The sequence below is a fragment of the Emys orbicularis genome, chromosome 2, assembly GCF_028017835.1.
Source record: "Emys orbicularis isolate rEmyOrb1 chromosome 2, rEmyOrb1.hap1, whole genome shotgun sequence".
NCBI lineage: Eukaryota > Metazoa > Chordata > Testudines > Emydidae > Emys > Emys orbicularis.
Window position 1 is genome coordinate 219,238,172 of NC_088684.1, and position 12,364 is coordinate 219,250,535.

Genomic DNA, 12,364 nt, shown 5'->3' on the forward strand with positions numbered 1-12,364 from the left:
GGAATAAACTTTCCGATCTTAGGGCAAGTCTACACTATAGCGCTACATCAGCGCTCTCCAATCAGCATAATTACTCCACCTCCACGAGAAGTGGAAGCTATGTCAGCTAAAGAGCATCTCCCACCAACACAGCACCAGTGTAGATAGCGCTTTGGTTGCTATAACTTGCGTCGCTCGGGGAAGCGTCTCTTTTTCACACCCCTGAGCGATGTAATTTACAATAACATAAGCAGTAGTGTAGAACAGCCCTCAGTGTCTTCCTACTCCCCTTCTCACTATTTGCTCATCCAGCATCAGCCTACACTCTTGCCTTTCACACAATCTGGCCAATTCTAGGGTGGAAGACTTTTCCTCTCCAGTCTCTTGCTGTATGGAACATTCCTCTCTCTCTCCACCCTCAATATCAAGTGACCATTTCTTTTCAAATCTTTCCCTTTCACTTATTCCTCTTAATGTTTCTCACCCTCTGTTATAATTTATATCTTATATACATTATATACATGATTTACATCTTTTATAACATTTTTGGATAATTTGTCCGCATTTTCTCAATAAAAATGTATTTACACAATCTGTAGACCCCATACAAAATCTTTATTGATCTGTTGGGGCCACAAACCCCAGTATGAGAGCATCTGACCCCGAGGAATAAAATACACTAAGGGCTGGTCTACACTACAAAGTTACATTGACATAAGTCAGCTTACGTTGACCTAATTATGTCATTGTCTACACAGTAGTCTTCCTCCTACCGATGTAATGCTCTACTTTAGCAGTATAACAACTGCACCTTCACAAGAGGTGTAAGGCTTATGTCCATGTAGTTTGGGCGATGTTGTGTAGACACTGCATCCCTTACATCATCTGTCTTGTCACTTTCACGGCAGGAGCCATGAAAGTGACAAGAAAGCTGGGCAGCTCGAGCCCTGCTGCCCCTGCTCCCCTGGAGAGCTAGGCGGCTTCGGACCCTGATCACAGCTGGCGTGAGAAGCCCAGTGGCAGCCCTTCCCCCGCACACACCAAGCTGGGCAGCCTTGTCAATTTCACAGCTCAGTGAGCAGTGAACTTGACAAGGCTGCCTGGCTTTCCCCTGCTCCACACAGGAACAGGGGCAGGGGCAAGGGGCACTCCTGGTTAGGACATAGTCCACCAACCCAAGGAGGGTAGTGTGAACATGCACCACAGCAGTAATTACTGTGAGGGCTGCAAGTCAACCTAATATAGGTCAACTTAGGGTATGTCTACATTACAAACCTAAGTTTATTCTTGTGTTAGTACTATTAAATCCTTCTTGAAATACATAATGCAACATACACTTAATATTTCAGACTATGTGGCAGAGCATAGGTGCAACATCCATAGTAGATGAAAGTGCCAAGAATAAAAATTTAATATAAGAGTAAAAACAATGAAAAACCCATTCTGATGCTAGAATTTCCATTTCCTGGTAAATGAGAGAAAAAGATGTGAAAAATGAGATATTAGAAATTCCAAGTGATGTAAATGCCATTTGCTACTAAAAAAACATGCAGATATTTAAATCTCATACTTACCTCCACTAATACCACAATCAAAATAAGGTCCGTTTTTGAATCTGGAAAAAGTGCATTTACTTGTGGAGACAATCCAATCAGTGCACAGTTAGTAACTACTGAGATAACACTCATAGTTTCAAAAGCCAACTGAAATAAAACAAAAATGGAATATAATTAATACCAATATGTCAACTACCTCCAGTCCTCTTGCTCCTCTTGGGACAAGAAACCTTGTCCCACATGTACCAAGTTCTGACAGACCCAACATTTTTACCCTCCTTTTTCCTTTAAATTTGATTTCTACCGGATGAAAAGTTGAACAGATTCTATCAGGAACCTGTCAACATCTCCTCTTAAATGGATAAGCAGGGTTACACCATCACAAAACCCATCATTAGCACCCTCCAAACTGTACCTCCACAGCTATGGTTGCCTCTTCTTTGTGTTTGCTTGGGAAAATTCAGGCACTGTTCGTCACAATATGATGACATTTCACAGGCCCTGAAAGTTATTTTGGGACCATTTACGTCTCATAAGCTAGATTTGCAGGATATGAAATCATTTCCTGAAAATCAGAATTAACTCAAAAAAAAAATGGCTGAATGACATCCCTATCTTTAGTACTTTCATCTGACCCAAGACGTGAACATGCAAATGGTAGCACATACTCCTACACATAAGCCATCTGACTGACTGGTGTACAGTGTGTTCCTAAGGAAAAGCCACCTCCAACGTAATCAGTGTCAAAGGGCAAAGTTTTAATCAGGGGTATTTTAGCATTTAAATCTGACTTTAAAAAGAAATTTTCTGGTGTTCTATGCTGAGGTTTTTACTGCATCTTCAATATTAAGTATTGGAATATTACGTATATGAAAACACCAGGGTGATTCAGAATAAGATTTTTAAACAACTCATTCTGCCAGCCAAAACTTGTTGGCATAAAATGAGCCATGTTTTCAAACGCAAGTACACAGAATTATACACTTTCATCTGTACATCAAGTATTTACATGTGCATGCCAGCAAGGTGACTGACTTGTTATGTGCATGTTCCCAGACACCTGGATTTACATGGACATAAATGGATGTGTGTTATTTTTTATTTACAGTAGCACACACATGCTAGGTACTTTATATACATTCAAGAAAGATGAATCCTGCACTGAGGAGCTCATAATCTAAAAAGCATGCATAAAATAGGTGCATGCAAATATAACTGCAATACTGTGCATACCTTTGAAAATCTGACTTATAAATGAGAAATCTCCCTGTGAGTAAAGAAGACTGGCAAAACATAGTGTCTGCCATGATGAATCAGCAGAAACTACATTCACTATGACAATAAATCATTGACTCAGCTTGGCCAATACAATAATTCAAATGTTCTTTACATAGAATACCCTCTATCTAATCTAACACCTTACTACTGCACCTCATACACAAAATTGATTACTAAAAGCAATTTACTTTGTTATATTCATAAAATTAAACACATTCCCACAATTAACTGAAAAGAATGATATAAAAAAAGTGTAAAAAAAAAGAACTAGCCATTAAATTCAATAAGACTTCTAAGAGATCATCTACACTGGGGAAAGGAACAGTGATTTAAAGTGTATTAACTAACATGTTTTAATTTACACATTTTCAAAGACCACTAAACACCTAGTACATACAGAGACAATAATGTTTTAAAATGTTAGCTGGTTGTGGCTACTTCTATGTGGTCAGCCCAAAAGGCATATTGCAAATGTATACCATGTGCAGTTGCTGTCCAGCATCACCCGTTAGTGTTATCTAGCATTATAGTGCTTCGAAATATAACTCTATCCCAGTGAATATCTGTGTGCATTTCTAATGATATTTTCTCAAAATGATTTATTTGTATTTTTTAAAGATTAATCTCCTTTGTTGTTTCCTATTCATATATCTAATCTCTGTCATTTTGCATTTTTCCCCCCAACAATATTTTCAACACCTCACAATTTAAAATAATATACTAATTAAATTAATTGTTGTGCTCTTTGTCCCCCCTTCCATATTATTAGGGAAGATGTTAAATAAAACTGGGTCTAACACAGACCACCCACTTGACACCACCCGCAACCTATTTCATGATCACTAACAACTTATTACTGCAGTCTTAAAAAGAAGAAGTTGCTGTCTCTTGCAACTGCAATATGAATGCAATACATGTAGTCCAAAAAAAACCAAAGGAAGATGGGATTAAGGAAGGTAACTCAGAATGGCAGATAGTTGAAAATCCTACTAGAAATGGGTAACGTCCTAAGGCACTGAAGAGGAGAGGTATCTCTAGTACACTCTAACAGCAATTGATGGAACAACAAGCAGCCTAAGCTTATGGTGACATACAAGTGCAAACAAATAAAGAAAAGTGAAAACCAGGTTACCTGCCAAACTCCAATATTTGCTGTGGGTTGTGAAAATGGACGTTTGAAGACCCTGCACATTTTTAAGGCATCAAAATACATCTCTGTGATGTTGTTTAGCACTGCAAAGACAGCTGCTAAAGGATACACACATGAGAAAAGACTCACATAACCAAACTGTAAGAACAACTCCAAGTAATCATCAAAGGTGCCCTGAAAAACAGAGACAAAATAAGCACATTTTATCCATATCTAAATATATGATGAAAAGCAGAATTAACAGTATGGTAACCACATGCTTTCCTCCCCAGCCCCACTCAATTTTTTAGGAAGGAGCAGTAGGGGAACCCAAAGCACTTATCCTCTAAATTACTTAACTTTGGTCTAATCTGGAGTTTTATTCTAATCCTGTTTATGATGGGGGCAAGAGTGTTCTTTTGGTCAAAAGGACTTTCTACAATATTACTGGTAAATACCTTTATTATTGGCATAAAACATTAAAAAACATGAACTAATCCTACAAACAGGTTTAAATATTCAATCTTCCCAGTACCTCAATGAGGTAGTAACTACAGGCAAACCACAGTGTAGGTAAGATGTTGCCATGACTTTAAACTAGTATGACAAGCTTCAAAGAGCTGCATAACAAGCTGTTCGTAGCGTTGTTGTAACAGTGTTAATCCCAGGATATTAGAGAGACAAGGTGGGTGAGGTAATGTCTTTTACTGAACCAACTTCTGTTAGTAAAAGAGAAAAGAAGAGCTCTATGCAAGTTCAAAAGCTTGCATCTTTCCCCACCAGAAATTGGTCCAATAAGAAATATTACCTTACCTACCTTGTTCCTCTAAGAAAAATGTTATCATTTCAGACTGCCAGTGTGAACGATAAACAAAAGCAACTGTAGGCTGACGTACATGTAAACTTTTTCTTGTCTTTCTGAGCTACGCCATATTAAAATCAAAAGGCAAAGTTAGTAGCCTGCGGCCTACTTGAGAGGACAAACACTGAAACTATAGCATGACAAGTCAAAAGCAGTTCTGGCAACTGAACAGGATACCAAATTCATGCAAAAAGCGTGTCCTGGGCACATCTGCAAAATGCCAATCATCTAACCTTTAAACCAACAGTTTGGATAGTTAATCAACCCTTTTATTGTGACAAATTTCATAATCAATTAATAAAATGCTTTTATAAAATATTTTTTAAAAGTAAATAAAAAATTTAAAAATAAAAAATCATCTAACATTACAAAATAGTATAATACCTTTTAAGAAAAAGTGTCCATTGCATAAGAGAATAGTTATGTTTGCTTCCTGACCATGAAAAGCCATCAAATGGATTCCATTTTAACTATTTCTTGCTATGCAGTGTTCCCTCAGAGAGAGACGCGTTTAGCATATTTCATTTTGAGAGGGGGGAAAATAAAGATTAGAGACTATTTTAAATAATTACAGTGAGGATCATGAAAAAAGTAAGAAAGCCATTTTTGGCTCTGCATCAGTAGCATGGCTCTTTTCAGTCTTCCTGCTGAAAGCTGAGCTGTCAAGCTGGCTAGCCTCTCTGGTATCTAATGTATTTTCACCAGCAAAACACAAAGAGGCAGTAGAAGCCTACAAGCTCAGAAATCAGCTCATGGATATGGGAGGAGGGGGCCATTTCAGCTACATTACCCAGTCAAGCTCACTGTTAAGCAGCATAGTACAGCTGTGTCTGATAAGCTATTTAATTTACAGATTAGACCCCAGGGGAGCTAACCTTTAAAAACCCTAAGATATACCCACAGAAATATTTTACATAAACTCTGAATTTTACTTCCTGCTTGTTTAAGGATACTTTCCAAGTGTCACTCAACTAGAGTGATGGTAACACATTTGCCCCTGTTGTTACGATCACTCAAACAGTGCTGCAAGCAGTGAGCAAAGTTTTCCTTTCAGCTCCTCCTCTTGATTACTGCAGGCTACTCCTGGAGCTGCTCCCTCACCCCATCCACATTGTGGCTATGTCTACACTACAGCTTATGTCGGCATAACTTGTGTCGCTCAGGGCATACGTTACACCAACATATGTGCCAGGGTGGACAGCACTATGTCGGCGGGAAAGCTTCTCTGCCAACATAGCTTCTGACGCTCGCTGATGCGGTTTTATTATGCTGATGGGCGCGCTCTCGCCTGTCGGCATAGAGCGTCTTCACCAGACGCACTGCAGCGGCACAGCTGTAGCGCTGTACATGTAGATATGCCCTTTTAAGACTCTCAGTGCAGCACAGAGGTGAGGAATAGGTGGCCACCACTACTACTTCCTAGCTCTGAGCAGCTATGTTTAAGCATAAGACAATGGATTTTCAAAAGTCTTCATACTGTACGCTATTACTTAAAATAGAGATCATCTTAGGGATAGCTCCACTCCCAACCTCCGAGTCTTATTTCCACAACTTTCTTGTGAAAATTACAATAAAAAGCTATATAAGGTAGTAAAATGAGGGAAGTATTAAAGAGACAAGATGCACTTTAGTGCAATGGGTGTAGCAGTTTGAGTAGGACCATCTTCTCCTTCCCTCCCATTTTTATATCTTCTACCTAACATAAAGCCCTACACTATTAGTATTTAAGTCTCCTCTTATCCCAACAGCACTCAACAGTTTTACTCTCTCCATGTTGTAGTTTGGATCTGTCTTGTTTGTTTGGTACCCTTCCAATTTTGGATCTGAATGATTAAATGTATGCCCCCTAAAATCCAACAAAGTTAAGTATGAAGCAACCTGGCAGGACTAAGAGATTGGGGTTGAGGACTGCTCTGCTTTTTTTAAGTGGAGTTGGTTGAAAGTCACTGGAAATCCTACAATGATTCTATGCCAGACTCCTGGAAATATCAGCATTTAAAGACAGACAGATGTTTCTCCCTTGTGAAAGTTATAATTCTAGAAATACTCTGTTGACCACCAATAGTTCACTGTTTGAAAACCACTGGTGTAATACTGCACTTTCACTCTTACAATGCAGAGCTATTGTTAGTTTTCAGATGAGAAGTAAAACTGAGCCCTTAAGTACATGTAATCTAGTGAACTGAGATTGGCCTGTGTGCATTTGGGCAAATTACTTAATCTCTCTGAATCTTAGTTTCTGCATATGTAAAATGTGGATAATATTTACCTTTCTGCCAAGGGTGTTGTGAGGATTAATACTTATAGAACTTTTAAGATGTAAAAATACTATTTAAATATTCTCCTCCTGCTTCTAATTCTGCAGCATTTTATGCAACGAGAGAAGCATTTGATCTGTTGTTCTAGGCAAATTCCAAATTGTGTCATGAACTACTGCCTACTAAGAGATAAATTACTTAACTGTAATACTTATTCTCTGAAACTATATATTATAATGCATTAACATTTTTGGTTCTGTGCTTCCAGCATCTGACCAGGCAGGAACTCCTATGGGTAAAAGTTCTGAGCCTCTGGGGAACTCTTAGGGGCAACTCACAGAGTTCTGGGGTCAGTGCCCTATGCTGTCTTGTCAGTTCCTTAAAAAGAAAAAAAGAAAAGAAAAAAACCACAGGCAGAGGTAATTTCCAAAATAAAGTCAATTAAAATACAGTTAAAAAAAATGTGCAAAAAATTACAGAACACTCTAAACAATGAGAAGAGGGTGGGGAAAAAGCAATCTACTGGGAAATTTCATATACATCTTCAGAGAAAAATAATTACTGATAAGTAATTTTATTTTCTCCAGAGATGAACTTTCTCCCCGTGAACTCCCCCACCCAAGGAGAGTAGAAAATCTGAAGATGGTTTATAAGATTAAAAAAATGTAACAGATACAACTGCCAACAGGACAAGAAAGCGATGCCCTAGACAATGACAACAGCAATAAAGGGAGGATACTTTCCTGTTCTATAACTAGAGTTCTTAGAGATGCGTGGTCCCATCTGTATTCCACTTTGGGTACGGATACACACCATGCACCTGAGGTTGAAATTTTTTTTCCAGCAGCATCCGTTGGTCCACACCTATGCCATTCACCTCTTTGTGCACTGATCCAAGGAAACAACAGGCAGTGAGGACTGATTGCCTCTCTGGTTCCTTCCCTACCACAAATCAAGTCATTATCTGAAGCGGGGGGGGAGGGGCGGTACTGGAATACAGATGGGGCCACACATCTTGAAGAACTCTAGTTACAGAACAGGTAAGTAACCTCACTTTCTTCTTCAAGTGCTGGTCCCTATGTGTATTCCACTGTGGGTTATCGAGGAGCAGTATCTATTACGGAGGTGCATGCAAGCACAACTGGGGGAAAACAGCCAACTGGAGTACAACAATATCCAGGGAAGCTTCTGCTGCTGAGGCCTGAACTATGGCTTAAATGTCTAGAAAAGGTATGCATCAAGCTCCACGTGGCAGCTTTGCCGATTTTACCAATGGGAACAACACTGAAGCTGCCTGGGCTCTGGCAGAGTGAACTCTCACATCTTGTGGTGGGCTAGTGTTGGCTAGCTCATAACACAGGAGGTTGCATCCAGAGATCCATTCAGAGAGCCTTTGGGATAATACAGCGTTACTTCTCATCTATTCTGCTAAATGAAACAATAACCTAGGTTTCTTTCTGAACAGTTTTGTCCTCTGCAGATAGAAAATCACTGCTCTGAGACTATCCAAGGAATGTAGACATTTGTCTTCATTAGAAGTGTATGCTTTCTGAAAGGTAGGTAAGTTAATACTTTGAGGTGAAAGTCCGAAATCACCCTGGGAGTAAACTTAGTTGGCAGTCTCAATGTGATCTGATCTTTGTGTAAAACTGTGAATAGTTTATCTGCCATAAGGGCTCCTAGTTCTCCCACCCATCTCAGAGAGGTGGTGGCTATTAAAAAGGCTACTTTCAAGGAGAGATGCTATAGCAAGCTGGATGCTAAATGGAGTTTTTGTGAGCACTGACAGGACAAGATTAAGGTCCCACATTGGAGGTGGTTTGCTTACAGGTGGAATGGTCTGAAGCAAGCATTTTAGGAAGCAGAGTGTAAAACGATGGGCAAAAATTGAGTAGTTATTGATCAGGGAATGGCAGGTACTGATAGGTACAAAGTGAATGTGTATTGAGTTGAGAGAGAGTCCTGAGGTCTTTAGGGACAGGAGGTATCCACGATAGCAGGGATGTCTGATTCCTCTGAAGAAGTATGCTGGTTATGAGCCCAGATGGAAAATCATTTCCTTCCATTTGACTGCATAACTGCATTTTAGTAGACTCCTTTCTACTATTGTTGAGAATAGCCTGGATATTTCTGGATATCTCTCAAGCACTTATTCTCTAGGCTCAATGCTCATGCAAACACCAGGTTGGCAGGTGCAGTGAGTCTCGATTGGAATGCTTGATTCCGCCTTTGTGTTGTGTCAACAGGTCTGGGAAGGTCTGGAACGTTGTCATGTGGATGAGCTAACAACTGAAGGAGGCTAGGAAACCAGAATTGCCTTGGGCCACTTAGGAGCGGGATCCTACTGATCACATCTTGCCCTGCTGGATTCTTCTTATTACCTCATGTCCTGAGCAGATGGAGGAAAGATGTACATTAGTTGTCCTGACCAGTGAACCAGAAGCACATCTCCCATGGAGTTCTGACCCAAGCCTGCCCCTCCCCCTCCCCATCCTCTCGCCCTGAGCAATATTTCAGGCACTTTTTGTTCTTGCAGGAGGCAAAGAAGTCGCAGGAGGGGGACCCCCAAAGATGGAATATTGTCTGTATTACTGAGTCGTGAAGTTTCCACTCATGGTCCTGAGAGAAGCACCTGCTGAGGCTGTCCACCCAGGTGGTGTTTATTCCCGGTAGGAGCACTGCTGATGTTGAATACACCAGTTCCATAATTTTACAGCATTAGAGTGAGGTGGATCTCATGGCTCCCTGTTTGTTTATATAAAACACAGAGGTAATAATGTCCAACATCATTAGAATGTGGCAAGACTATACGAGCGTGAGAAAAAAATGCTTGAAAGCCACCCAAACTCCTCTCAATTCAAGCTGGTTTATGTCCATTCTGTTTTCTTTTGCTGACCATGTGCCTTGAACTGAGTGTTCGCTCAGGTGAACACCCCAGCCAAACATGGAGGCATCTGTGATGACAGTCTTCTGTAGTAAGGTTGGAGAGAAAGGGACTCTCGCACACATGCGATCTTCATTCTCCCACCAACTCAGGGAGGCCCTAACCTCTTGAGGGAGGGAGATTTGTTTGTTCATAACGACTCTGGCTAGTAATTAAACTGAGCAAAGCTGGGCCTGTAGACAGCAAGAACATAACTTCACAAATGGGGTTATGTAAGTACAAGATGCCATATGACCCAGAAGGATGAGACAGGAGCATAATTGCATCTGTGGGCTCAGCCTGAGTTGCACAGCAAGATGTTTGATAGCCTGGAACCTGTCCTGCAGGAGAAATGCTTTGGCTGTGATCAAGTCCAGGGTTGCTCCTATAATTCTATGGACTAGGGTTGCACCAAAGTGGAATTTTCTAAGTGTATGTGCAGTCCTAGTGACTGCTGGAGATTGATCAGTTGGTTGGCTGCTGAAAGTATCTCCTGGTAGGATCTCCCTGTCAGTAGCCAGTTGTTTAAGCAGGGGAAGACTGACGACCCATGACAATGGAAGCGAGCTGCTATGACCAAGAGAACTTTGGTAAATTTACCCTTCATGCTGTTGGCAGGCCAAAGGGAAGCAACTTGTATTGGAAATGTTCATTCCCTATGATGAATCTCAGGAACCATCTGCGAGAAGGGTGGATGTCTATGTGAAAATAGGCATCCTTCATATTGTCAGTCGTGAACCAATCCCTTCTGGACAATGAGGGGATGATAGATACCAAAAGTAACCATCCTAAATTTCAGCTTGCAAATAAAGATATTAAGTTGTCTTCGGTCTAAAATGGATCTCCAGTCCCCTTTCTTCTTTGGTATTGGGAAGTAATTTGAGTTCTATAGCTTCTTGAGAGAGCATCCTGTTGTGAGAGGGATCCTTGAAGAGGGAAGGGGAAGGGGATTTTTGGAGGGGGAAGAGAGAAGAAGCCAGTGATGTAGCCTGAATGTATTGTATCAAGTTCCCATTTGTCTGTTATGATGGCCTTCCAAGTATGGAAAAAATGGACCATCACAACAGACAAATGGGTACTTGATATAAAAGAGCGGACTTGGGTAGTGTGAATGGCATCTGTTGACCTGCGGTTGACACTGGAAAGGCATTGTTGGAGGAGCCATTTGTTTACTGTGCTGTATCTTCTGCCTCTTTGGCAGAAGCTCCTAAGACCATCGATGGAAGGAGAACTTGGAGCACCGTATGAGGTCTCCAGGATGTGATTCTCTCTCTTCAGGTCTTCGCTGTCAATTTCTAATAAGCATAGGGTTGCCCTTGAGTCTTTTAGTGAGTGCAAAGACTTGTCTGTTTTGTCACTGAAGAGATTATTCCCTTCAAAGGGCAGATCCTCCACTGTAGCTTGTAAATTGCACGGAAATCCCAAAGAGTGAAGCCATGACGCTCTGCACATAACTATTGCTGAAGCCATGGCTCATGATGCTGCCAGCTGCATCTATGGAAGACTGCAGGGTTGATCTGGCTATCAGCTTTCCTGCCTCAATCAATGCCTGGAACTGCACTTTGTGTTCCTGTAGGAGTTTGTTTGCAAATCCTTGGAATTTATAACAATTAATAAAGTTGTATTTTGAAAGTAAAGCTTGCGTGTCAACTATTCTAAATTGCAGGCTGGCTGATGTAAAGATCTTCAACAGGTATATCCCTCTATTTGAGGGAGGAGATCTGGCCTGGTGCTGTCTGCTCCTTTCTATCTTGGCCTGAACAACTGGGGAGTTTGGGGTCAGGTGGGTATACAAAAACTCTCTTCTCTTGATGGCCCTTACTATTTCTCTCATTTCTTTTAGAGGTAGCAGCCCAGGTTGCCAGCACGTGCCAGATAAGTTTAGCTGGTTCCATAATGGCTTCATGGAATGGAAGCACGACACTGCTTGGTCCTTCACTTTGCAGGATGCCAAGAAATTTATGAGGAGTTAGTTGAACTCCCAAATGGTATCTGCAGAGTGTCAGCCACTCTCCTCAGGAAATCTAGAAACTATGTGAAATCATCAGGTGAAGATGGTGAAGCCAGTGCCATGGCGTCATCTAGAAACTATGAAAACACGGTCAGTGCTGGTGGTACCTTCAGATCCATCTCTACTAGTTCTTCCTCCTCCTCAGATGGTAATTGCAAGAGGACTGGTTCCTCCCTTGGTGGAAATGGCTGACTCACACTGTGAGCGAATCAATTCATGGTACCATGCATAGAAATCCCTGGTCCCCAGTATGGCCAGAGTTCTGGCTTATACATAGGTTGCAGAGGACCCCAAGGCATGGGGTATTACTATTCTGGGTTCAGTATGTCACTATGTGGATGAGAAGGATCCCTGAGGTTTGGATCCTC

At 41.0% G+C, this 12,364-nt stretch overlaps 1 protein-coding gene across 1 annotated transcript in view; it reads right to left on the reverse strand.

Moving 5' to 3' along the window:
* Positions 1 to 12,364, reverse strand: part of ANO10 (anoctamin 10) — a 264,625-nt gene that overhangs the window by 205,091 nt on the left and 47,170 nt on the right. Inside the window, exons 10-11 of the mRNA XM_065399449.1 lie at positions 3,946 to 4,137; positions 1,554 to 1,682 (exon numbers count right to left, since the gene is read on the reverse strand). Of these exons, the coding sequence (XP_065255521.1) occupies positions 1,554 to 1,682; positions 3,946 to 4,137 (321 nt within the window). The remainder of the gene's footprint in view (positions 1 to 1,553; positions 1,683 to 3,945; positions 4,138 to 12,364) is intronic.